Source organism: Cnephaeus nilssonii (genome assembly GCF_951640355.1).
Source record: "Cnephaeus nilssonii genome assembly, chromosome: 20".
Taxonomy (NCBI): Eukaryota; Metazoa; Chordata; class Mammalia; order Chiroptera; family Vespertilionidae; genus Cnephaeus; species Cnephaeus nilssonii.
Window position 1 is genome coordinate 2,566,847 of NC_137091.1, and position 24,360 is coordinate 2,591,206.

General features: G+C 54.3%; 1 protein-coding gene across 1 annotated transcript; it reads left to right on the forward strand.

Annotated features, from left to right (window-relative positions):
• The first annotated feature begins 398 nt into the window (after positions 1–398).
• On the forward strand, positions 399–23,816 carry CES1 (carboxylesterase 1). The gene is made up of 14 exons (XM_079799536.1): positions 399–537; positions 4,878–5,082; positions 7,154–7,298; positions 8,462–8,595; positions 10,164–10,317; positions 11,798–11,902; positions 13,824–13,928; positions 16,523–16,561; positions 18,500–18,640; positions 20,069–20,149; positions 20,442–20,589; positions 21,799–21,930; positions 23,134–23,206; positions 23,478–23,816. The coding sequence occupies exons 1-14, from the start codon at positions 486–488 to the stop codon at positions 23,659–23,661; spliced, it is 1,698 nt and encodes a 565-aa protein (XP_079655662.1). The 5' UTR covers positions 399–485; the 3' UTR covers positions 23,662–23,816.
• Positions 23,817–24,360: the final 544 nt, after the last annotated feature.

Here is a 24,360-nt window from a genome sequence, read left to right on the forward strand (position 1 = left end):
CTCTGGGGACTGACCACCACCTCCCCCTCTCCTCACCCCCCACCCCCCACCCCACCCCCACATGGGAAGCTAAGACATTTGTCCTAAATTCCCCAGTTGAGCAGCTGTGGGCTAGGAGTTGCTCACAAAGTTTGCCGCCTGCTCTGAGGCCCCAGACCACCGCCTCCCCCTGTCCAGCCTTGGGAAGCTCACTGCCCGCTCAGGCTGGAGTGTCCAAGGGAGAAACTCTTATGTAACAAGTTGTTTGACAACTCAGGTAACCCGAGAGCTGTGTCCCGGCTGTTTAGGGGAAAGAGGGTCACCTCTGGGTGGGCGTGGCCTAGAGGCCCTGGCTGCGCCCAGCGCGAGCCGTTGACCGGGAGCTTTGGTGTTGCTTCCTGATTAGCTATAGGGCGGCAGCGGGCGGGAGCTGAGGGGCGGGCCGCACCGCCAAGACGGAGGCGCTGGCACTGAGACCTGCAGCCCGGAGCTGCCGTCCTCCCACAATGTGGTTCTTCCCTCTGGTCCTGGGATCCCTGGCCACTTTCACAGCTTGGGGTGAGTCCCTGTGAAATGCAAATAGCGGGGGGAGGGGGCACATTTGGAAATCCGTGTCTGGTGCGAGGTGGGGGAGCTGCGTGCAGGGCAAGCCTGTGACAGGTGCAGTTCCGAACAGCGTGATGGGAGTGCCATCCAGTGTCTGCGGGAGACCCAGGGGCGAGGAACCGTGGAGACGGCCGCTGCGCACGCGGCAGGCGCGCGGACCACGGCTAACCTGCGCCTGTGGGAGGGCCCGCAGGGGCTCCTTTATCCCCTGCTTGTTGGTCCAGATGTGGCCACATCGTGCGGCGGCTTAGCCGCACATTAACATCGACTCCGAGGGCCACTCCGAGGGCGTGCGTGTCCTCAGGCAGGGCGCCTCCTTCTCTAAAGGGGGTGACATGGTACACCTCCTTGGGGAGGGGGCTCCCTAAGGGGGGGCTCTCCTGAGGATGAGATGGGCTGTTTCTTTGGGGATGGAGGAAGTGCCACGGAAGAATCCTGAAATAAAGGGGTTGTTTTAAGTGTCCTGTTTTAACAGGCACTGCTGGGAGGGCCAGCAGATCAGGAGCCACTTCACTGAGAAAATAGGCTGTTACTCCCAGTTCCAAGAGGGGGGAGGGCCCCCCACCATGATGGCCGCAGGGTGAAGCTGCGGGTACCTCCAGGGACCGAGGGAGGAGGGAATGAGGGCAAGAGTCTCGAAGGTGGTTGCAGGTCAGGGCAAGCTATGCAAACAGCCAATTTCAGTGGCGGTTGGCAGGTTGGCAGGGATCGGGCCCTGGAGTGATTAGGGCAGGGAGATAGTGGCTGGGGCGTGAGAGCCCGAGAAAGAAGCTGTTGAGGGATGGGGGCAGGGGCACAGACTCTGGCATGCCAGAAGGGCAGTTGGGTGACTATCTCTAGGACTGGTTCACTCTAAGGGGCAGGGCAGTCCCTCCAGAGTCAGCCATACCTGGGATGTCAGTCGATGCATCAGAACAGAAAATAAAAGACATGGTGAGGATTTGTTCTATGGGATCACTTCGCTTTCCTGGATCTGGAGCTAAAACACAACGGAGGCCAAGATACTGTGTCCCGTTTGATTGAAAACCCTGTCTAAATAGTCAGTTGAGTCCCATTGGAGCGGCTCAGTCGGTTGAGTGTCGTCCTGTGCACTGCAAGGTTGCAGGTTTGCTACCCAGTCAGGGCACATACCTGGGTTGTGGGTTCAATCCCAGGTCAGGGCGTGTATAGGAGGCAACCGATTGATGTTTCTCATATTGATGTTTCCCTTCCTTCCTCCCTCCCTTCCTTTCTCCAAACATGTTCTCAGGTGAGGATTAAAAACATTGAATCCATAGTCAATTGAACCAGGACCTTGTTCGTAAGACCGCTGGATGCTGACCAGTAGTCCTGAGGGCTACATCAAGCATGTCAAACTTGCGGCCCACCGGTCACAAGTTTGACATGCTTGGGCTACATGATTAAGCAAGGGAGAAGGAAGTTGAGTGAGTCAGGGTGCTGGGTAAGGCCAGTTAGAATCAAAGGAAAAATAAATAAATAAAGGCCAGCCCTAGCCGGTTTTGCTCAGTGGATTGAGCGTCAGCCTGTGGATTGAAGGATCCTGGGTTCGATCCCAGTCAAGGGCACATGCCCAGGTTGCGGGCTCCATCCCCAGTGAGGGGCGTGCAGGAGGCAGCCGATCAAAGGTCCTCTCTGATCATTGATGTTTCTCTCTCCCTTCCTCTCTGAAATCAATAAAAAATATATTAAAAACAAATAAAGGCCAGATTAAAGAAAATGAAGTTTCTGCATGATTATACTGTCTCTGGCTCCTGGACCCACAGTGCGGTGGCCCTCAGTGCCCCGACAGCCCAGGCCCCATCTGGGCTTTATTTTCTTTCTGGTGGCATGCACTCAGTTCCTGTTAAAACAGGACACTTTAAAACAACCCCTTTATTTAAGGATTCTTCATTGGCAATTCCTCCATCCCCAAAGAAACAGCCCATCTCATCCTCAGGAGAGCCCCCCCCCCCTCTGCCCAGGAAGGTGTACCATTGTCACCCACTTTAGAGAAGGAGGTCCCTGCCTGAGTGTCGGGCAGAGTAAGAAGGCAGCCACGTTAGGAGTGGAGCGTTCCCTAACTGCTGGCCACCTCCTGGCAAGGCCATTCCGTTTCCCTCTTTAGAAAGCCCATGCTTGGCTGCCTCCACTTCCTCCTTGTTCCCATCTGTAGAATGGGCAGACTACTGCCGCCCTGGCAAGGCTCTGGGGAAGAGTCAATGGACCGGAATGCCCATCTGATACACAGGAAATGCTCAACATGTAAACATGACCTATATAACATACGTGGCAACTGCTGCTGTTACCATGACTGCGTAGGTCTCCCAACACAACCACCCACTTTTCACCCTGGCCAACTGGGCTACTGGGCGCTTCATGTCTCCTGAAGGTTATCATTGACTTCATAAAGGCCAGGCTCATCAAGTCTGGTTTCTTCTCAGACGTCACCCTCCTTCCCCTCTTTGAAGCACTCGGCACGCGTGGCACCCTTTCTCCCGTGGCCTGCATGCTGCTCACCTCCACCCTGCCCCCACCACGGTGCCCGCCTCCCGCCACTCGGATGGGGATGGTCCTCAGTCTCGGCCGCAGCTTCCCCTGTGCTTTCTCTGCGGCTTTTCCTCTTCTCTCCGCCTGGCCTCCTCAGTGACGTCATACACACCCGTGGTTTGTACCTTCACCTTCAGGGAGATGATTCTCCTTGGCCCGCTCACCTGCCTCCTCTGGTCTTGAAGGGCCGGCTTCCTGTCTTCTCACCCGGTATTTCATTGACAGCTCCCCTGCACCTGTCTGACATGGAACTCGGCGTCCGCGCCAGCTCCTTCATCTTCTTCCCCTTCTCCGTCCCCCACATCTGGTCAGGGGCCAAGCCCTTCTGCAACATTCCTTACAGACATCACTGGTTTATTCGTAGAAATCCTTGTGCTCATACAAAGGAGTCTATGCTCAGTGCAGAAAACTTGGAAAACGCATAGAAACACCATCACCTGCAATGACACCACTCCTGGGTAGCTTGATGCACACGCTTCCGAGGAAGTCCGTCTGATGCTCATTGTAATTAGCAACCACAACGGAGGAGAACACCTCGAGGGCCTGTTAACATGGGATTGGCTGTGCATGGCCAGAGACGCGGGTGCAGTTGTGTAAGCGCCTTTGCATAACAGGTCTCCAGTGGCACTGGGGGGTTTGCTGAGTCCAGATTTGATTTCCTTTGTTGTTGTTGCTGTTGTTCTGGCCACACACTTTGAGGGAGATGGTGGCCTTTTGTCAGGACCTGGAGGGGAGCCATTGAGGCTGAGAGGCTAGGAGTCATTTCCGAAGGGGAGCGCTGGAACACACTGCTGCTGCGGGGCTGGGCAAGAGGAGGTGGGGGGATGGGCCCATCCTGTCTGCAAGTTCAGAATGGCCCCTGGCAGGTCGAACCAGGACTGATGCGGAGGCTGCAGGGGAGAATTCAGCCCAGTGAGGGAGGGCTCTGTCCCTGCTCCGTGCCCCTGCTCAGAGCCACCAGAACCTTCTCACGCCAACCGTGTCTCACTTGTTCTCCAGAACATTCACGGCTGCTCTGCTCCTGTACCCACTACGTAAAGCCCAGGCCCCTAGCCTGGCACCCGAGGCCCTGCAGACATGAAGCTTCTCATTCCAGGATAACTTTCCACTCCCTTCGATAGCTCAGGCCCAATGAGTCATCCTCTCTTCCTCCGGCAGGTGTTGCCTTGTGGTGTCTCTCCCCCCACCCCCGCCCCCGCCCCGTTCCATCTCCCCTTGTTCAGTCTTCCCACAAGTCCTAGCACCAAGGGCACACCTCCATGAGGCCACCAATCAGAAGGCCTTGCTCCCTCTTCTGTCTCCTGTAACACCTAACGGATACCTCTCTCATCACACCCACCCCTTCCTTCTTCCTTCCCAGCAGTGGGGTCCAGTAGTAAGTGGCTCATTCCCCCTGCAGGGTTCAGGCTTCGGAGAAGAGGGGCTGCCTGTTGCTCCCCCTTTCGTCCTGCAGCTCAGCACCAGCACCTCAATGGAAAATTGTTTCCAGAGGCTCCTAAGCCTGGAAACCATGTGTCTTGTCCGCGCCCAGCAGCTCTCCTTGCATTGATGTTTTACTTGATGCTGTGATTCCTCCAATTCCCATGGGATCCTTAGGACGCTGTGAGTTAGGAAGGCCGGTTCACCTCCTCTCTTTCTGACGTAAGAAGAAATGGAGTCTAAGAGTGGAGGGGTCTCTTTCAGGGTCACCTGGGGTAAGACCCACCTGGAGCCCAGCTCCAACCTTTCACCATGGGTGTGTCCTCACTTCCACTCCACGCCCACAGGGCACCCACCTTCGGCCCCAGTGGTGGACACCGCACAGGGCCAGGTCCTGGGGAAGTATGTCAGCCTAGAAGGATTCGCACAGCCCGTGGCCGTTTTCCTGGGAGTCCCCTTTGCCAAGCCGCCGCTCGGACCCCTGAGGTTTGCTCCTCCGCAGCCTGCAGAGCCATGGACCTTCGTGAAGAACACCACCTCCTACCCGCCTATGTAAGTGTTGGCATCTTTCAGTGGAATGTTTGCCTCGAAGGGATGCGGGAAAGCGCCAAGGCACGCCTCTGAGTGCCTTCTCCGCTGTTCTGGATCCTTAAGAAACGGTAGATCCTTAAAAACATTCCAGCCCAGCTGGTGTGGCTCAGTGGTTGAGCATCAACCTATGAACCAGGAAGTCACGGTTTGATTCCTGGTCAGGACACATGCCCAAATTGTGGGCTTGATCGCCAGTGTGTGGTGTGCAGGAGGCAGCTGATCAATGATTCTCTCTCATCCTTGATGTTTCTATCTCTCCCTCCCTCTCCCCTCCTCTCTGAAATCAATAAAAATCTACCTAATAAAAGAGTAACATGCTAATTGACCATACCTTCTCTATGCCCACCAGCCAATCAGAAGTGAATATGCAAGTTAACCCAACAAAGATGGCAGGTTAATTTGCATACACAGGTGCTGAGCAGCTGGGGGCGGGGTGGGATGCTTACACAGGCACCAAGCGGCGTGGGAAGGCGGAAAGGCGGCTCCGGCCAGAGCGAAGGCGCTGCTGGCAGCCAGGAGAAGGAAGGCCCATTCTTGCATGAATCTTCGTGCATCGGGCCTCTAGTATATTTATAAACAACAACAAAAAAATCCAGAACTCCCACATCATGCTAGAGTCCTTTATCCAACAAGTATTTATTGAGCACCTACTGTGTGCCAGGCATGTTCTAGGTTCCTGGGCTCCATTAGTGAAGGAGTCACAAGGAGATATTCCTACCTTCATGGAGCTTGTATTCCAGCCGGGAGAGATAGATGATAAACAATATGCAAATTAATGCATACATTATGTAATATGTTAGAACTAGAGGCCAGGTGCACGAAAATTTGTGCACTGGGGAGGGGGGTCCCTCAGCCCAGCCTGCCCCCTCTCACAGTCTGGGAGCCCTCAGGGGATGTCCTACTGATGGCTCCCTCTGTGGGAGGTGACCAGGACGATCATGGGAAGGCACTGCCCCCATCACCCTGCTGCTGCTGCCACTGCCGGCCGCCGTCCTTGGCCCTTGCAGCCACCGTGGCTGCTGGCCCTCCTTGGCCCTCGCAGCTGCTTCGGCTTTGTCCGGAAGGACATCCGGAAGACGTACAGTCTATCCAGTCTAATTAGAATATTACCTTTTTATTAGTATAAATAGGATACTAAATGCTTCCGAAAAATTTTTTTTAAAAAAAATTAAGCAGCTGATGGGGATCAGAGGTACTGACTCTATATATTCTCCTGACTTGGACTTTGCTATATTTGGAGAGTGGAGTGAGCCACGGGGTGTGTGGGTGGGAGTGCTTTGGGTTGTGGACCTGGCAAGTTCTCAGTTCCCAGGTGTGTCTAGTTATCTGGTCACAAGGAGTAATTAATGCCTGACCCACTGGGAGGGCTTACTGGCTGCTTACAATCTGTTATTAGGGCCAGCAGCAGCGCTTGCCTGGGACGGATGGGCTGGTGATAGACTCTTAGCATGTCAGGGCTGCAAGACTCTTCCAGAAAACACTCCCCTCACTCAGACCTGGCAGATGGGGGCCCAGAGCGGGGAAGGGGTTCACTCAAGGTCACCAGGGGCTGGAGCAGTTCTCCTGATGTCGCCCTACAAATATTTCACCCCTGACCTGTCACGGGCCCCCCACGTCTGCTGCCATTTGAGTGAGTGGGAGTCTCCTGTAGACTCGACCACCTGGGTTACCTGGTGGGGGTGCACGGCCCCACTGCACCCTCGGTGGGAGCCCAGCACAGAGCCGGGCTGCGTCCAGGGCGTGCAGGACAACCCTCTCCCAGGCGGGCAGCCTCCTGTCCTTGACCCGGTTCATCCGAAATTGCCAGGACGAGGAGAGGAGCCAGGCCTTCTCACTATCCATGGTCCTGGGAGGCTTCAGTGAGCCCTAGGGGGCCCGCCCAGGCCCACCCCTCACATAGCTTCCTACCCACTCAGAGCCTTCTCTCTGGGCAGAGCAGCTCTGACCAGCACGGAGCTCCCAGGCCACGGCTCTGTGCGCGGCTCCGCTGAACCTGAGTATCTCTCTCCCCCCACCCCACCCCCACCCCCAGGTGCTCCCAAGACGCCGTGTCAGGCCAGGTTCTCTCGGAGCTCTTTACCAACAGAAAGGAGAACATTCCTCTCAAGTTCTCTGAGGACTGCCTCTACCTAAATGTCTACACGCCCGCCGACTTGAGGAGGAAGAGCAGGCTGCCGGTAAGGTGTGCGTTCCACGTTGGCGGGACCTCCTGGTGTGGACCGGGGAGGAGGAAGGCAGCGTCCGGGGGAGTGTCCCAGCCACGGCTGTCTCCGGGCCCCGGGCTTCCTTTGCTCTCCCCGGCCAGGCCGCGTGACCCCAGGAAACACAGGTTTTCCATCCCTCAGTTTCCCCTGGCAATAGTCCTGGTGCCTCCGGGGGACTTGGCTGTGCATCTGTGACCTACAGTCAGTTCTTCCCACGTTCTCTCAGGCGAACAGAGGGACAGGCGTGACGACTGCTAGTTGCAAGGTCAGGAATCTGGTTCCCAGAGAAGCTAAGGCACGCTTTCCAGTCAAGTTAGAGCTTGACGGGACCTCACCGAGAAGGCAACACCCCACCCCTCCCTTTCAGACAGAGAAGCCGGGGAAGGCGAGGCCACCCAGTCGGGTTGGCAGGACCAGGGCAGGGGTTTTCTGAAAAAAACCGAGCCCATGGGTGGTCTTTGTCAGCCGCAAGGACCCTGCTCTGACCGGCATCCCAGGGGGCACAGGGGTGTGGAGGCCGAGCTGGGCCGTCCAGGAAGCAGTGTCCTTTGTCCTTGACTTTGCCTACATATCTGAGACGTTCTCGAGCTAATTTCCCTTCCTAATGGTCTTTGGCTGGGGCCATGTCCCAGTGAGTCAACATTTCCTCAATATCCAGAGGCCCAGAGACAGCGAGAAGGTGGGGGTGGGTCTGCTGGGGGCAGTTCCTGGGGGGGCATGGATGCTTCTTGAGATAGTCATTCACACACGAGAGGAATTGAATTCACCGCACAAGAGGTGACTCATGACGCTGAAATCCAAGGGCTGCCCAGGCAGAGTGCGCTGAGCGGGGTGAGGGGCCCAGGCATGAGGATGATGGGAGTGTTTGGGAGAGGACGACCCCCTTGGCCTTGGCCGTGCCCGTGATGCTGTTCTCAGCATGAAGAGCCTTGGGAGCAGGCAGGCAGGGGCAGCCAGGTGCATGGGTGGGGTGGCCTGGCCCCAGCTGGGGGCGTGGGGAGGAGAGTGATTGCCTGCGCCACCTTTGCTGGGGGCTGAGAACAGCCTCCTCGAGTCCTGACCAACCAGACAACCCTTCCAGGTCCTTCCCAGCTCTGCTTCCTCCCTGTCACCTGTGTGGCTTCCTCCCTGTCCAGGTGATGGTGTGGATCCACGGAGGTGGTCTGCTGGTGGGCGGGGCGTCCACCTATGACGGGCTGGCCCTCTCTGCCCATGAGAACGTGGTGGTGGTGACCATTCAGTACCGCCTGGGCCTCTGGGGATTCTTCAGGTGAGATATTGGACTCCTCACTGCACACTGGCCCTTGAAGGGAGGGTGGTAGGAGCCAGCTCTGGTCATGTTGTGTCAGTTCCCTAGGAAGGCATCCAAATCCCTTCCTAATTGGGCTTCACAAACCGTCTCATTTCCCAACCACACTGGTCCACTTGCTTCTGAGCTTTTGCGTGTGCTGTTCCCTCTGCCTGGAATGCCTGTTCTGCTCGACCCACTCCTATTCATCCCGTAAGGCCCAACTCAAGCATGCCCTCCTCCGAAATGCTCACCTCCTTCTGACCTGTGCTGCCACAGCCCACCGCGCACCTCTGCAATGACAGCAGCACAGCAGTTAGCGCGGCAGGCTCAGCTCCTCACCTCTCACGGGAAAGGAAGGAAGGGCAGACTTGGGCGGAGCTCGGTGAGTGCTGATGGGTGACGGAACGTGTGGCTGGAGCTGGGAGGTGTCGGAGCATCTGTTCCAGACGACAACCCTCCCAGGAGGAATGTCGGGGTCACTCGCCCCATTTCCTTCCGCATTTGGCACGTGCACGAGTCAAGGCTAGAGTCTCCTCCATGGAGTCTCCATGGAGACAGGAACCAGGTTTCCTTAGGACAGAGTTACTGGTAGGTTTTCTCAGTGCACCGGCCCCAGGACCTTGGACCCTGCGATGGCTGATGGACAGGCTGGAGGTGGGGTGGACACTCACTGGAAAGACCTGTAGGGCTGGAGGAGGGTTAGAGGGGAGTCATGTCCCAGGATGCAACGCCTTCATTGAGACTCTTCATCTCTTTCACCCCCCGGCCCGTTTCTCTGCTCCCCGTCACATCAGAACTGCTCCATCAGCTCTCCACGCCTTCTCTCCTTCCAGTCTCTCCTCTCCCCACACCAGTCGGGTTTCTCCTCAGACCACGCCCCTGGACTGGTCTGGTGGAGGTCTCCAATGACCCACCAGCTCTGGGCCCGACCTTGGCAGCACCCACACATGACCCCTCACACTCTTTTGAGATACTTCCTTCTCTTGGCTGCATGTTCTACATTCACACTTTTGTTCACTGGACCCCGGGGCCTTTGCACGTGCTATCTCTGTCACCTGGAATTCCTTTCTTTGGATATTTGCAAGGTTCTTGTGCTCATTCATTCAGATCTCTACTCCAATGCGGCTGCCTCAGAGAGGTCTTCCCTCTACATCTGATCTGAAATAAGACCCCACTGTCCCACCCCTGCCCTCTCCCTGACCCTGTTTTATTTACCCAGAGGGCGTTTTCGCTAACTGGTGCTATATTCTTATATGTACCTGTTTATTTGTTGACGATCTGTACCGTGAGCTCCGTGTAGTTAGAGATTTTGCCTGTTTTGCTTCGGGCTCTTAGAACAGTGATGGCACATAGCAGATGCTCAGTAAGCCCATGCCAGGTGAGTGAATGGAGAGCTAAGCAAGCAATGCTGCAGGGAGGGAAGGCAGTGGACACCTCTGCGTCTGGGCTGTGGGGGGCTCCCCTAGAGCCCCCAGCCCAAGCTATGGTCCTGGGAATCCTGCCATGATGACTCTACCCCCCCCCCCCAACTGTTCTCTTACCCACAGCACAGGGGATGAGCACTGTCCGGGGAACTGGGGCCACTTAGACCAGCTGGCCGCGCTGCGCTGGGTCCAGGAGAACATTGCCAGCTTTGGAGGGGACCCAGGCTCGGTGACCATCTTCGGAGAGTCAGCGGGAGGGGAAAGTGTCTCTGTTCTCGTAAGTGTTCCTGGCCCCGATGTGGCTGCGGATGGGATCCCTGGGAGACCCGCGACCTTTCTCAACGAGACCTGGATCCAAGGCTGGCCCTGCTCTGCACAGAGGCAGATGGTGGAAAGCTAATGGCCCAACTCTCCCGGGAGCGCAGGGCTCAGCTAGCATCCTGGGGCCATCATCATCGCCAGCCCCACCTGCAACACTCCTCCCAACTTGGTGGAGTTCCTCATCACTTCTCCATTGGGACTCTTCTCACTCCTCTTGGGGAGCAGGGGTGGGTATAAATTATGAAGAGGAGGCAACTGGGAGAGTTGGGCCAAGTGTCGCTGTGGGGCCTAAAGCCAGACCTACATACGTGTCAGGAGGACACGAGCACTCACTAAGAACAGGCGGTCTTGTGGTTTCTCCACGCCCACGAAGGAGGGCAGCAGTCTCTGTGAACACGGGAGGGAGCAGGGCTGGAGGAAGCAAGTGAGAGGGGAGGGGAATGGAGGGTGGCGTAGGCGTGGGAATGGGACAGGGGACGTGGGACACAGACACGCCTGGGAGCCTGGAGTGGGAGATGGGGCCGGAGAGCACACGGAGAGTCAAAGACGGAGAACCGATGAGAAGGCGCTGGGAGCTGCCGGAAGCCCTCCAGTGCCTCACAGCTGAGCAGAGGGTCAGCGCTGCTACCATATTTCAAAACATGTTTGCTTTCATAGTTAGAGGAAGCTTTTATATTTTGTGAAGTGGGGAAAAAGGAGAAGTACAGTTAAGCCCAAAGAAGAAAAGGAAGTCACCTACAATGTTATTACCCAGGGATCATCACCACGGACATGTTACACTTATATTTCTAGTCTTTTTTTTTTTTTTTTTTTTTGCTGACTCACCCGATTATCTATCTATCTATCTATCTATCTATCTATCTATCTATCATCTATCTATCTATCATTTATCTGTGATTTTTAAAATAAACTTCTTTAACATTACAATCTAACATAAATATTTTCCTAACCATGAAGTACTCTCCCATAATTTTATTTTTATAGTATCCCTTGGTAAGAATTAAAAAGTAGTTTACTGACCCAATGTCATCATGCTGGAGTCTTGGGTCCCTTCCCACTCTCCCCGTTATGAGCAGCACGGGCACCCCAGACATCGTGGTGTGCCTCCAGGATCACTTTCCTTAGGGTGAGTTCTTAGGAATGGAAACGCAGACTCAGAACTCTGTCTTGAAAGTGTTACCAGGAATTGCCAAACTGCCTTTCAGAGACTTTTGATGGCTACAGTCAGCGCTTGCCACACACTTCCTGTTGTGTCCCTGGCTTTCTCCAGCTGAGGTTTTCTTACAGAAACGGCCTCAGGGCCAGCCTGGGAAGCAGGCCAGGCGAGGCCCGGTTATGTCCACTGAGCCCGGGGAATGGGCCAGGACGGAGGCAGGGAAGCTCTTGGAGACCCCTCCCCGTGACCCTCAACTCTCTTCTCTCCGCCCCCCTCCCAGGTGTTATCCCCCCTGGCCAAGAATCTCTTCCACCGAGCCATCTCTGAGAGCGGTGTGGCCCTCATCGCTTCCCTGGTCAAGAAAGACATGAAGGCCACAGCTCAGGTAGGTCTCGCGCTGGGCAGCCCTTCCCCCTTTGCTCTGCGCCCCTGGAGTCCTCAGGGGCCTCCGTGGCCATGGGATTCAGCTGGCATGCCCACATCATCACAGAAGAAAGGCTGAGTGGAGGAGCAAGGAGACGCCTCACCCTCCCTCCCAGCTTTACTGCTGAGCAAACTGGGCCAGAGAGCAGACGCCCCTTGCTAAGGTCCGCAAGGTATCAGGGCAGCGCGGGGACTCAGGCTCCGGACCGGCCTGCCAGCACCATCACTGTCCCCGGACCACACTCCCCAGAGGGTGCCACAGTGGGCTGCCGGGCCGAGCGTGGGGAGTGGACCATTGTCTCTCTGAGGGCCTGAGTCCTGGGGACCCCGCCCCTTGCCACCTTTGGGCCTGGAGTGGTTTCTCCCCAAGGGACCTTGTGACTAGGGGGGGTTCCTGGAGAATTTATTCATAATTTCATTTCACTCAACAAATAATTTTTTAATATGCATATTTTTTATTGATTTGAGATGAAGAGAGAGAGAGAGGGAGAGAAAGAGAGAGAAACATCAATGACGAGAGAGAATCATTGATCAGCTACCTTCTGCAGGCCACACACTGGGGATCGAGCCTGCATCCCAGGCATGTGCCCTGACCGGGAATTAAAGCGTGACCTCCTGGTTCATAGGTCGACGCTCAACCATTGAGCCACGCTGGCCCGGCAACAAATAATTTTGATACAGCCAGACACCTAGCAGCCTTGTGAGGCTTCCATTCTAATGAGGAGACGGATTAATGACTACATAATCACACAGCTATACAATGTCAACCGTGGCAGGAGCAAGAAGGAGAGGTACTTAACATCATGACAGAACTCAAAAGGAGCACTTAGTGCAGGCAGGGTGTAGGGGGAGGGTCTCAGGAAAGGCTTCCTGAAGAAAGTGATCACTAAGGTGAGATCGCCAGGATGAGCAGTCACCTGCTTGGTGAGAAATGAATGTCCTAGGAAGCAGGAGCGACGTGTGCAAATGTCCTGTGGCAGGAGGAAGAGTCTTGAGTGAGAGAGAGAGAGAGAGAGAGAGAGAAAGAGAGAGAGGCTGATGGGCCAGAGCAGAAAGAGCAGAGGGAACTGGAGTGAGCTGAGGTTGGGGACATTGTCAGGGGCTCTGCTGAGGAGCGCCCCCTGGGGTCGGGGACGGAGCGTTTTAGTGGGGCTGTGAGAGTGGTTTCCTGGTTTGGTGGGGGCAGCCGCCAGGCTTAAAGGGGCTGGCTCGTAAAGAGGAGGGGAGGAGACGAAGACGGAGGGAATTTCGAGAAGGTTTTCCAGAACTCTTTGGTTGTAAACAACAGAAGTCCACTTGGCCAGGCTTAAGTGAGGAAAGGGGGGATTTATTGAGAGGAAACAGGTGGCAGAGGTGGGGCAGGATTCTGCTGTCACACAGGAACTAGAAATGGGCGAACGAAGGGAATTTAAGACTTTTTATTCTTCATAGCACTTTCCCCCGAGCCCCCTTCATGGGCACTCTCCACGGCCCGCCAGGGAAGAGCCTGCTTTCTGCTCTGTTTCAGCTTCTCCTCTGGCCGCACTGTGCACGATTCACTAGAAAGAGCCAAACGCTAGTAAGAGGATGAGCCGAGATTTGAAACCAGACAGTGGGATTCTGGGTGCCATGCCTTAAGCCCACTCCAGGCTGCCCCTCTTCAGACATCCAGCTGTGAGATCCTTTGGTCCATTTTAAGAGAGACAAGGAAACTGAGACAGAAGCTGTGTAATTAGCATGACTGAGGCCCAGGACCCACACCTGCTGGTCCAGAGAAATGTCTGCTGCCCCCTCCCCCCGCCACCTCCCCCGCTGCCTTTAGAAGTTGAGGTTGGGATGGAACATCTACTGGTTGACAGGAGGGGCACGGTTCTTGAACGCCCTGTCCCCTGTGATTTCTGCAGCAAATCGCTGCCTTTGCCGGCTGCAAAACCACCACCTCGGCGAGCCTGGTGCACTGCCTGCGCCAGAAGTCGGAGGACGAGCTCCTGGAGACGTCGCTGAAGATGGTAGGTGCCTCCCTTCTCGGGCCACACGGGTGCCCGCCCTGGGAGCTTGGCCCAGGCTTGTCACCTCAGCTGCCCCCTTGTCCCAGAAATGCTGCCTGGGACAGGGGGGAGTAATGGCACCCCTCAACCTAAATAGGGAATTTCTTTTCTTCTCTTTTATTATGAAATATCTGAAATGTTAGCAAAGTAAAAAACTAACATAATGATCAATAGTGTAATAATCTTCCAGCTCGGTCAAAATGTACTATGGTGCCATTCTTGTTTTCAGAGATATTTTTTGAAAGAAATTAGACACTATTTACTCCTAGAGGTAACTACCATTCTGAATTTGGGGAAGGGGGATATCAAGAACAAAGACTTCAGTAAGGTTGTCAAAATGTTTCTTGGTTAATTTAGAAATGATCAGTTATTATCCAGTGGTGGCCCAATTTTCTAGATTTTCTGAGACCCTGCCTCAGCTGTGATCCTAGGCTAACCATCCATCCATTCATCATCTTATTATCTATCTATCCCTCCACAAATATATCTAATTCATCAGTATCCTTTTCTCATCCCAATATCAATCTATCCATGACTTTCATTTATCTATTATCAGTCGTTCATGCATCATCCAACCACCATACATCTTTACTTCACCATTCATCCCTCTAAAATCAATGATCCATTTATCATGTATATACTAGTTATCACCCATTTATCTACTCAACCACCGAAGGCACCCATACTACATGTATTGACCAAATTCATCCATCTATCAGTCCATCCATCCATCCATCAGTTCATCCATCCGTCCATCCATCCATCCATCCATCCATCCATCCGCCAGTGTGGTGGGAGTACAGAGAAGAGGATCATTCATTTTAATCAGCAGGGATAACTCACAGAGAAGGTGACATTTTCGGATTGAAGGGTGGCTATGGCATGGATCATTACAGGGAAGCTACAGTGTGACAGACACCCAGAGAATACAGCGTCTAGGGCCAATGGGAACTCTTCCCTTTTTTTCAGGGAGGGGGTGAGTGTGAGCCCAAAAGTAACCTTAGTCCCCGGACTTGCTGTTTGGACCCTGTGGACTTCTGAAAACATTCCTGGGCCCCCTGGGCAGGCCCTTGCTCGGAACTCCGCTCTGCATCCATGGGTTGAACCCAGGGTGGCCTTAGGGCTTGGGTCCCAGTTTCTTAGACTCAAAAAAGGTGACCAGTGTTTGCAAAGAATTAAAACACAGCTGTTTTCTGATGCCTGGAAAGAGACACATTTATTCCACGTGGCACAAGAGGACCCAGCTTGTAAGGTGCTAAGGGGAGGACTGGTAACTTGGGGAAAACTCAGAGAACCCATGTTACCCTTCTGAGATTTTCTAGGATCATGTGGCAGTCTTTCCATGTTTATCCACTCTCCCAACACACACACACACACACACACCACACACACACACACACACACACACACACACACACCATAAACACCTGGCCTGTAGAACTATCTACACTAATAAAAGAGAAGCATGCTAATTGACAGTACCTTTGCAACACCCACCAGCCAATCAGGAGTGAGTAGGCAAATTAACCCAACAAAGATGGCGGGTTAATTTGCATACGCAGGCGCCAAGCGGCTGGGGGCAGGACAGGACGCTTGCGTCGTTGCCATGGCGGAAAGACAGCTCCAGCCAGAGCGAAGGCAGTGCTGGCAGCCAGGGGAAGGCAGGCCCATTCTTGCATGAATTTTCGTGCATTGGGCCTCTAGTACAACCCATAATGAAGGGACCCTGCTGGTTAGTTTCTACCTACTAGTCAGACCTGTTAGCTACAGTGTAGCATGACAACCAGCGCAATAGTGGCGAGCCTACTCAGAGAGAAGCATGGGGTGGGGTGAGTTTCAGTGAGGTTATATGATTGAGGACTTTCAGATGCAAGATGGGAAAACTCTCTGCCAAGTGTCTTGAGCAGAAAAAGGAATGTGTTGTAACAGAATCTTTAGATGACTGAAAAGGTCAGGGGTAGATGGCTTCGGGCCTGGCTGGACCCAGACACACATGGATTCTTTAGACTCTGTCTCTACCCCTCAACGTTTACCTCTCAGCGTTGGTTTACTCTCAGGCAGGTTTGTCCCTTGGGGAGGTTCAAGGCCACAACAGCACTCTAGTCTAGACATATATCCAATCTGCTTAGAAACCCCCTTTCCCATTAATTCTAGCAAGAGTTTTGGGGTAAACTCTATTGGCCTGACATGGGCACCGTGCCAATCCATGAGCTAATCTCTGTGGTCAGGAAGATGGAGCAGGTCTTCTAATAGATGTCTGGACTCATGGAATGAGGGTGAGGGAGGCCCCCTTAAAAAACTGGGGCGTTGTTGTCTGGGGAACAAGAAGGGGGAATGGATGGAGGGCAGGGCAGGCACACACAACAGACATCCTCTCCAGAGCTCCCCTCCCCCACCCACAGCTAGACCCTGAGCTCATGCCCAGGGGAGCCAATGCCCTGCCCACTTCCTCTTGGCCAGTCAGGGCGGCACCGGGAGGGAGAAGCGGATACCTTTGGCGGGCAGCTTTCCCCAGGAAGCCTCCTCACCCACATACTCTGCCTTTGTTTCCACAGAATTTTTTCAGCCTTGATTTACATGGAGACCCCCGAGAGGTAAGGACCTTTGGTTTCTGGATGACACGTTTCAAATCTGGACACCTTTAAGCTCTGGTTAAAGATGAGTGAGAGACTTCTCCCTGTGGGCGCATAGTAACTCCTTGTGTTAATACATGGCTGAGGCCCAGAGAGGGGCAGTGACTGGCCTGGGTAACACAGCCAGGAGGACCAGATGTCCGACCAGAACCTGTTCCTATGACTCCCAGTCCAGTGCTCTTAGCCACTAACTCCGTGTCTCCTGGGCCCAGTCTATACCCTCCCTTCCTTCCTTCCTTCCTTCCTTCCTTCCTTCCTTCCTTCCTTCCTTCCTTCCTTCCTTCCTTCCTTCCTCTCTCTCTCTCTCTCTCTCTCTCTCTCTCTCTCTCTCTCTCTCTTTCTTTTTTTTGGTAGTTTTATTTTTATTTATTTATTTAATATATTTTATTGATTTTTTACAGAGAGGAAGGGAGAGGGATAGAGAGCTAGAAACATCGACCAGCTGCCTCCTGCACACTCCCTACCGGGGATGTGCCCGCAACCAATGTACATGCCCTTGACCGGAATCGAACCTGGGACCTTTCAGTCCGCAGACCGACGCTCTATCCACTGAGCCAAACCGGTTTCGGCTTGGTAGTTTTAAAAAATATATATATTTTTATTGATTTCAAAGAGGAAGGGAGAGGGAGAGGGAGAGGGAGAGGGAGAGGGAGAGGGAGAGAGAGATAGAAGCATTAATGATGAGAGAGAATCATTGATCAGCTGCCTCCTGCACGCCCCACACTGGGGAGTGAGCCTGCAACTCGGGCATGTGCCCTGACTGGGAATTGAACCGTGACCTCCTGGTTCATAGGTTGATGCTCAACCACTGAGCCAGGCTGGCCGGGCTCTACACCCTTTCTTGTTTTTATTTCCTGCTCCCAAAAATGCCCCAGGGGGAGGAGGAGAGGGAGGTAGCTGCATCAGGAGTCACAGGAGCCTTCATGGAGGAGCCCAGATCTCCTGTGAGGCTGCAGGACTGATTAGCCACTATGTGCAGGGTCATCAGGAAGGGAGCCAGGAACCTCAGTCCTGAGGACACCACCCTCCTCCCAGCCACGCAGGAAACTCCTACAGCGTCCTCCCCGTCTCCTTCCTCCTCTCCTCCCACCTTCCAGAGGGCCACCAGGCTCCAATGCCATTACCTCTGCAACGTCTCCCAGTCCTGCCCCCTCTGCTTTCTCTCTGGGGGCAGTAGCACTTACCCTAGAAGGTGTCTTGAGGATTGAATGAAATGCATTCAGTCATTCAGCAACAATTTCATTAGCACTGAGTACTATGTGCCGGGACCCAAGTTTTGAGCCCGGCGGAGGAGGGGTGTGGAGTGCGGGGGAGGAGGGAGGTGGGATAGACCATGGACAGAGGCAAAGAAAGCAGACACACCCCCGGCCCTCTAGGAGTGAGGAGAGAGTACAGTAAACAAATAAAAATGGAGTGTGTTTGATGATGGCTAGCGTTACAGAGAAAAAGAAACTGGGAACTGGGGATGGAGTTTGCTGGTGGTTTGAGTGTACATAGTGGGATTTGGGAGCCATGGCTCAGGGTTCACTAACTTGGAGTCCACAGTGACTTTACGGAGTGTAACCACCGTGAATAATGAGAATGGACTGTCATGAGAGAGATACATTATAGATATACATAAACTTCAAGCTGAAAGTTTTATATAAAATACAATATTTTTACATATTTCAATTTGAGGGAGATTCCCCCGCCCCCCCATCACCTGCCCACTGCTAATCCCTTGGGGACCAGTTCTGCCTGCTGGGGTCACAGACTCAGCTGCTTTGTTAGGACCTGAGCTCGGTGCCGCTGCCCACAGGCACACAGGTGTGTGGTGCTGGCCGTGCTCAGACGCGCTGAGAGAAGGACGTGGAGGTGACCGGGGAGGGCAGCACGAACACTGTTATGTCCCCTTCCCAGAGCCACCCCTTCCTGACCTCTGTGGTTGATGGAGTGCTGCTGCCGAAGATGCCGGAGGAGCTTCTAGCTGAAAAGCAGTTCAACTCCGTTCCGTACATCGTCGGAATCAACCAGCAAGAGTTCGGCTGGATTATTCCAATGGTGAGCCCGCGTGGGCCTGCGTGGGCCTCTTAGACTCGCCTCCATGCCCATCCCACCAGCCTCCCATCTCTGGTCACAGGATGTCTTCCTTCTCCAGACCCCGCTCTGGGTCCAGGGCAGCTGTTCCCTCCGCACGAGTTGACATTTCCATGGAAACCTTCTCTGGGATGGCCCAACTGACACCTGGGTGGTAAAGCCCTGGGGCCCCCTCTCCCAAACTCTGATTGTCTCCAGTCTAAGAACCTTGGAATGTCGGTGCTGGTAGAGAGAATTATTGTGCATATGGGGAAACTGAGGCCTGGGAAGGAGAGGAGCTCAGGAGTAAGGCCTGGGGCCCTGCAGCCTCTCCCCTTGGGCTCAATGCTTCCCAGTTTCTCCATAAATCCCCAGGCATGCTCTTAGTCATCCAATTAGAAGGAGTCAGAGAAACTTCCTTCCTCTGTGGTAAAATTGACTTCTAAATGTTAGGAAGGGCTTTCCCTTCTGTCGAAGATAAAGCCCGATACCAGTGGAAGTGGTAGGAACAGGTTTCATTCAGTTATATTACTGCAGCAGGGGTAAGATCCAGTGTGAACTCCACTCAAACCCTGAAGTGTAAGGCTGGAGCCGTGTAAAGGCTGCCATGCAGGGGGATGGGGTGGCCATGAGACCAGGCCCCCTGGATTTGTGAAGTGGCACTTCTCTGGAGGAGAAGCACACCTCTCCTGTGTGTATGTCAGCAGGCAGGGGTGCCCGTTGCAGCGAGGTGCCCACTGAAGCTAGGGACCGGGGGAGAGAGCAGAGTTATCCCCTGCATGTCTGCGTTTCGGAGGGACGGCTCCCAGGTCCTTGAGCGACAGCGTGGGTGGTAGATGTACAGCTCTAAGGGCAGAGACAGGCTTTGGCTGAACAAACAGTGCCTTCTCCTGGCAGCACAGAGCCTTCTCAGGGGGCTGGGATCAGTCACCTAGGGGCCCAGCCTGCGCTGCTGGGAGCCATGTCAGAGTTTGGCCAAGGCTCTTAGTGCGGAGGTTGGATGGGATGGTTATGTGCAGAGCTGCTGTGCACTTCTCACCTGAGCCTGGTCTCAGAGGTTACGCCGAAGGACCGAAGCCATCATGACAGGATATGGCTTCCTCGGTCATCTTAGATGCCCGGGGTATTTGTGAGGTCTGTGTCGTCCCCCAGAGCTCTGTCCTTCAACACTAGCTTGCATTATATGGCAGAGGGCCGAGTCGGCGTCACTTAACGTTTACTTCATCTTCACTCTCCATGGGTTTCTGGATGTAAGTCCCTTTCATTCATTGATTTTTCCCAACTCATCAGAGACCTTGCCCATCAAGACATGACCAGCTGTCTCCCGGCCTGCGTTGGTTTGGTTGTTTGGTCAGTTGGTTCTTCCCGTTAGTTCCCAAATGAGTCACGACTGCCAACCTGTTGTTTCAACAGATGATGGGTTACCCGATCTCTGAAGGCAAGCTGGACCAGAAGGCGGCCACGTCACTCTTGTGGAAGTCTTACCCCATCACTGTAAGGGTCTAGGGAATCCCGGGACGGGCTGAGACCCAAGGAGGGACAGGGGATTGTCCCAGGTCACTGAGCAATTAAATGGCAGAATGAAGACTGGGGCCAGAGGGTTTTCTTCCCATTTTGGCCTTTCCCACATTGCCACTGGGGGAGGGAGGGTATGCACAGGACTTGAGAACATCGCTGTAGACACTGGGGGGTGTGGGGGGGAGGGTTTGCACAGCTTGCTCACTGGCTGGAGAAGCCGTGTCACTCCACCGGGGTGGCGGTCACTTTCACTCTTGGTCCATTTCAGAACATCCCCGAGGCACTGACTCCAGCGGTCATTGAGAAGTATTTAGGAGGGACCGACGACCCTGTCAAAAAGAAAGACCGGTTCTTGGAGTTGCTGGGAGATGTGGTATTTGGTGTCCCAGCTGTGACTGTGGCCCGTGGCCACAGAGGTGAGTCCCAGAGACTGGACAGGAAGGGACACCAACCCCACCCACTTCGCTGTCTGTCCTGCCCACCCCTCAGCAGAGACATAGCTGTGCCACCTGCTGAGGGTCAGGCCTCCGAGGCTGGTTCCATGTGGCCTGGGGTGGGGCACTGCCCTGTTTGGGTTTCTGCCAGAAGCGGACTCTGATAAAAGGATCTAAATGCAACTAGTTTATTTGGAGGGGATCCCAGGAACACCAGGAGAGGAGTGGAGAAGTGGCGTGGGAAGGAGAGGGAGCCAGGCTTGCTGCACGGCCAAACATGTGTGCACTGTGGGCACCTGGAGCCGGTGCTCTGGGGCCCAGCAGAAGACATGTCTCAGGGTCATCCTGAGAGACGAGGGAGCTAGGGTACTTAGCCCCCAACTGCATGATTCATTGGTTAAAGGCTGTTCCCAAGGGGTGGCTCATTCCCTAGGGCTCCGGCCTGCTGTACTTACGGGCAGAGTGGTCTCTGCTGGCTGAAGCCCTCAGGCAAAGAGCTCCAGATGCTGGAGGTGAAGCTGGGCTGGCCTGCCCAGAAGTAGGGATATGGTGAGGCACTGACAGTGTCTGCCACAGGGGCTCCTCGCCCGAGCGATGGGGTCTGTGGGGCTAGATGGCTGATCTTGGAAGATGTGTCTTGGAAGATTCCCAAGGTCAGAGCCAGTGGAGCTGGGGGAGAAGTGAAACCAAGCATAGAATCAGGAGGGTCGCCTGGGGCCAACTAAGCCCAAAGGGTGAGCAGCGGCAGGTGTGGGGCAGGTGGTCTGGAGAATGTCCACGTCTGTGGTCAGCTCTCGTCCATCCCTGTGTGTGTGGGATCTACCACGGGACCTTCTGGCGCTGACCCAGGGCGGTGTGGGTGGGGTGTGAGGTCAGCGACGGGTGAGCTCAGCTAGAGAGGAGGTGTTCCTTCGGGGTCCTTCCTTTTCTAGGAGTCCCCCTTCCAGAGTCTGCAGGCCAGGACCCTTTTCAGAATCTCAGTTCTCTGTTATGCTGATAACCCGCGTGCGGGACACTGTCCAGCACACCCCTGGCACTCGCCTGGGCAGCTGCTGTTCATCTTGTTGTTGTCTTGTGCTCAGGACCCAGGTGTGCCACTAACTCCCTGAGTGCTCAGGGCCCCCGGAGGCCTTGACACCATCCAGGTGTGGAACGGGTAAAATGAACCACGTGTCAATCCTGTCTTCTCAGATGCCGGCGCCCCCACCTACATGTATGAGTTTCGGTATCGCCCAAGCTTCTCGTCAGACACGAGGCCCAAGGCGGTGGTAGGGGACCACGGGGATGAGATCTTCTCAGTCTTCGGGTCTCCATTTTTAAAAGGTGATGGTCCTCAGAGGTAGGGGGTCTGGGGTCAAGGCTTGGTTTGGTGGCCTTCGGCAGGTTCCTTCTTTTCTCTGTGTCTTCATTTCCTGAATTCACCGTGACAGGTTGAACGACAAAGGTCCCCCTCTCTCTTGCTCTGACGTGCACAATGGACATCAGTAAGACAGGGCCTGCTCATGGGCTAGAATGTCACCAATCACGTCCCACTCACAAGAGTCTATCAGAATGTAAGAGTAAGCCCGAAACTAGAGTCACATCTTGACAGCTATTGTCCTGGTGTGCTAGAGTTCTCGGAGAGAATCTGCTGGTCTTGATTCACTGACGTGGGCCGGAAGTGCCCCCGGCAGTGCCCAGATCAGAAACATAGGCTTCCCAGCTCCTAGATGGAATGGGTTGTCTCACCTTTCCTCATACCCATTAGGGAGTTGGTACCTGCCACAGTGTGTTATAACCCTTTTCTAAAAAAAAAAAAAAAAAAGAAGAAGAAAAAAAAATAATAATAATAAAAAAAGAATGTAAGAGTAAGGCTAGAATTGGTGTTAACCTTGAATCAGGGCTAACATACATCCCTCTGTACACCTACCCAACTATCTGTCTATCTAATGCTCATATTTTAAAAAATATAATATATTTAGGAATATGATCTTTTAGAGACAACCTCTCTCTAAAAGATCATATTCCTAAATGTCTTTAATACCTTAACTATCAGCGTTGATGGACAACTTGTGTGTGACCCACCTCAGGGCTGTTTGGGACACACCAGAGCCATATCCTGACTGGATGACTTCTTAGGGTCATCGCACCTCTGTTATTGTTCAGATCCAATGAACATGTGAGTGGGTGACTGAGATCGAGGACACACCCCAGAAGGACAATCCTGGGCGGTGGGCGGCTGTAGGGGAGACCCTGGGCGTGGCACTGCAGCTCTGAAGAGGGCGGGCGGGCGGGCGGGCGGGCCGAGAACACCAAGGCCTCAGCTGATGCGTCGACTGCCGCCCTTGGCTGAGTCCTCCACCAGTAACTCCCCAGCTTCAGGCGCACACAGGTGACCCAGGGCGACTTAAAATGCAGCTTTCCTCTCCGTAGGTCTGGAGTGGGGGCTCAGGTTCTGGATTTCCAACAAGCACTCCAGTGGTGTGGCTGCTGCCGGCCCACGACCACACATGGAGTAGCAAAGACTTTTCCTCTTCTTCCCTCCAGACGGCGCCTCAGAAGAGGAGATCAAACTCAGCAAGATGATGATGAGATTCTGGGCCAACTTCGCTCGGAATGGGTGAGCAGCCGGAGCGGGGCTGGGGCGGGGCAGGGCGTATCTGTTGGGAGGGGTATCTTCGGACACTGATGGTCACACTCCTGGCCGAGACCTCTGACATGAGAGCTCTCAGAGGGACAGGCTTCCCAGGAGATGGGGAGGCCCCTGTCTCTGGAGGCGTGGAGCCTGCTGGGAGAGATGAAGCTGGGGGATCCCTGCACATCTCTGGGAGTTGTTGGGACCACACAGTAGCTTTGGGGCGTTTCTATTTGATTTTTTTTTCTGTTTCCAGGAACCCCAACGGGGAGGGGCTGCCCCATTGGCCCGTGTATGACCAGCAGGAAGGGTACCTGCAGATCGGCGCCACCACCCAGGCAGCCCAGAAGCTGAAAGATGAGGAAGTGGCGTTCTTCACCGAGCTCCTTGCCGAGGACACAGCCAGGAAGTCACCCCAAACAGAGCGTATTGAGCTGTGAAGGGGAGGCCCATTCAGCCTCCACGATCTGGGGGAACTTAGGGGTCATTCCACAGAAGGTGTTTATGGCCCAAAAGGTGCCTTAGTGCCTGGTGGGAGTGGGCGGAGACCACGGAGCGGGAGCTTCTACAGCTGTAGCCTTAATTTTGGAAAGAATGTTCCCTTGGTGACCAAGTCAGTGTCTGTGTCCTGGGTTGGAGACTGCCCCCTCCTCCTGGCGGATGGTTGGGGTGGTCACACTGTCACTCAGCAAGGGCTTCTCTTCTCTGCTCCATGGAGAACCCCTCAGGCAGAGAGTCACAGTCACGGGTGCCCGTAGAGAGCAGCCAGCAGAGTGTGTGTGTGTGAGTGTGTGTGTGTGTGTGTGTGTAAGTGTGTGTATGTGTGTGTGAGTGTGTGTGTGAGTGAGTATGTGTGTGTGTTTGTGAGTGTGTGTGTGTGAGTGTGTGTGTCTGTGTGACTGTGTGTGAGTGTGTGTGTGAGTGAGTATGTGTGTGTGAGTGTGTATGTGTGTGTGAGTGTGTATGTGTGTGTGAGTGTGTGTGAGAGTATGTGAGAGTGTGTGAGAGTGTGTGTGTGAGTGTGTGTGTGTGTGTGAGTGTGTGTGAGTGTGTGTGTGTATGTGAGTGTGTGTGAGTGTGTGTGTGTGTGAGTGTGTGTGTGTATGTGAGTGTGTGCGAGTGTGTGTGTGAGTGTGTGT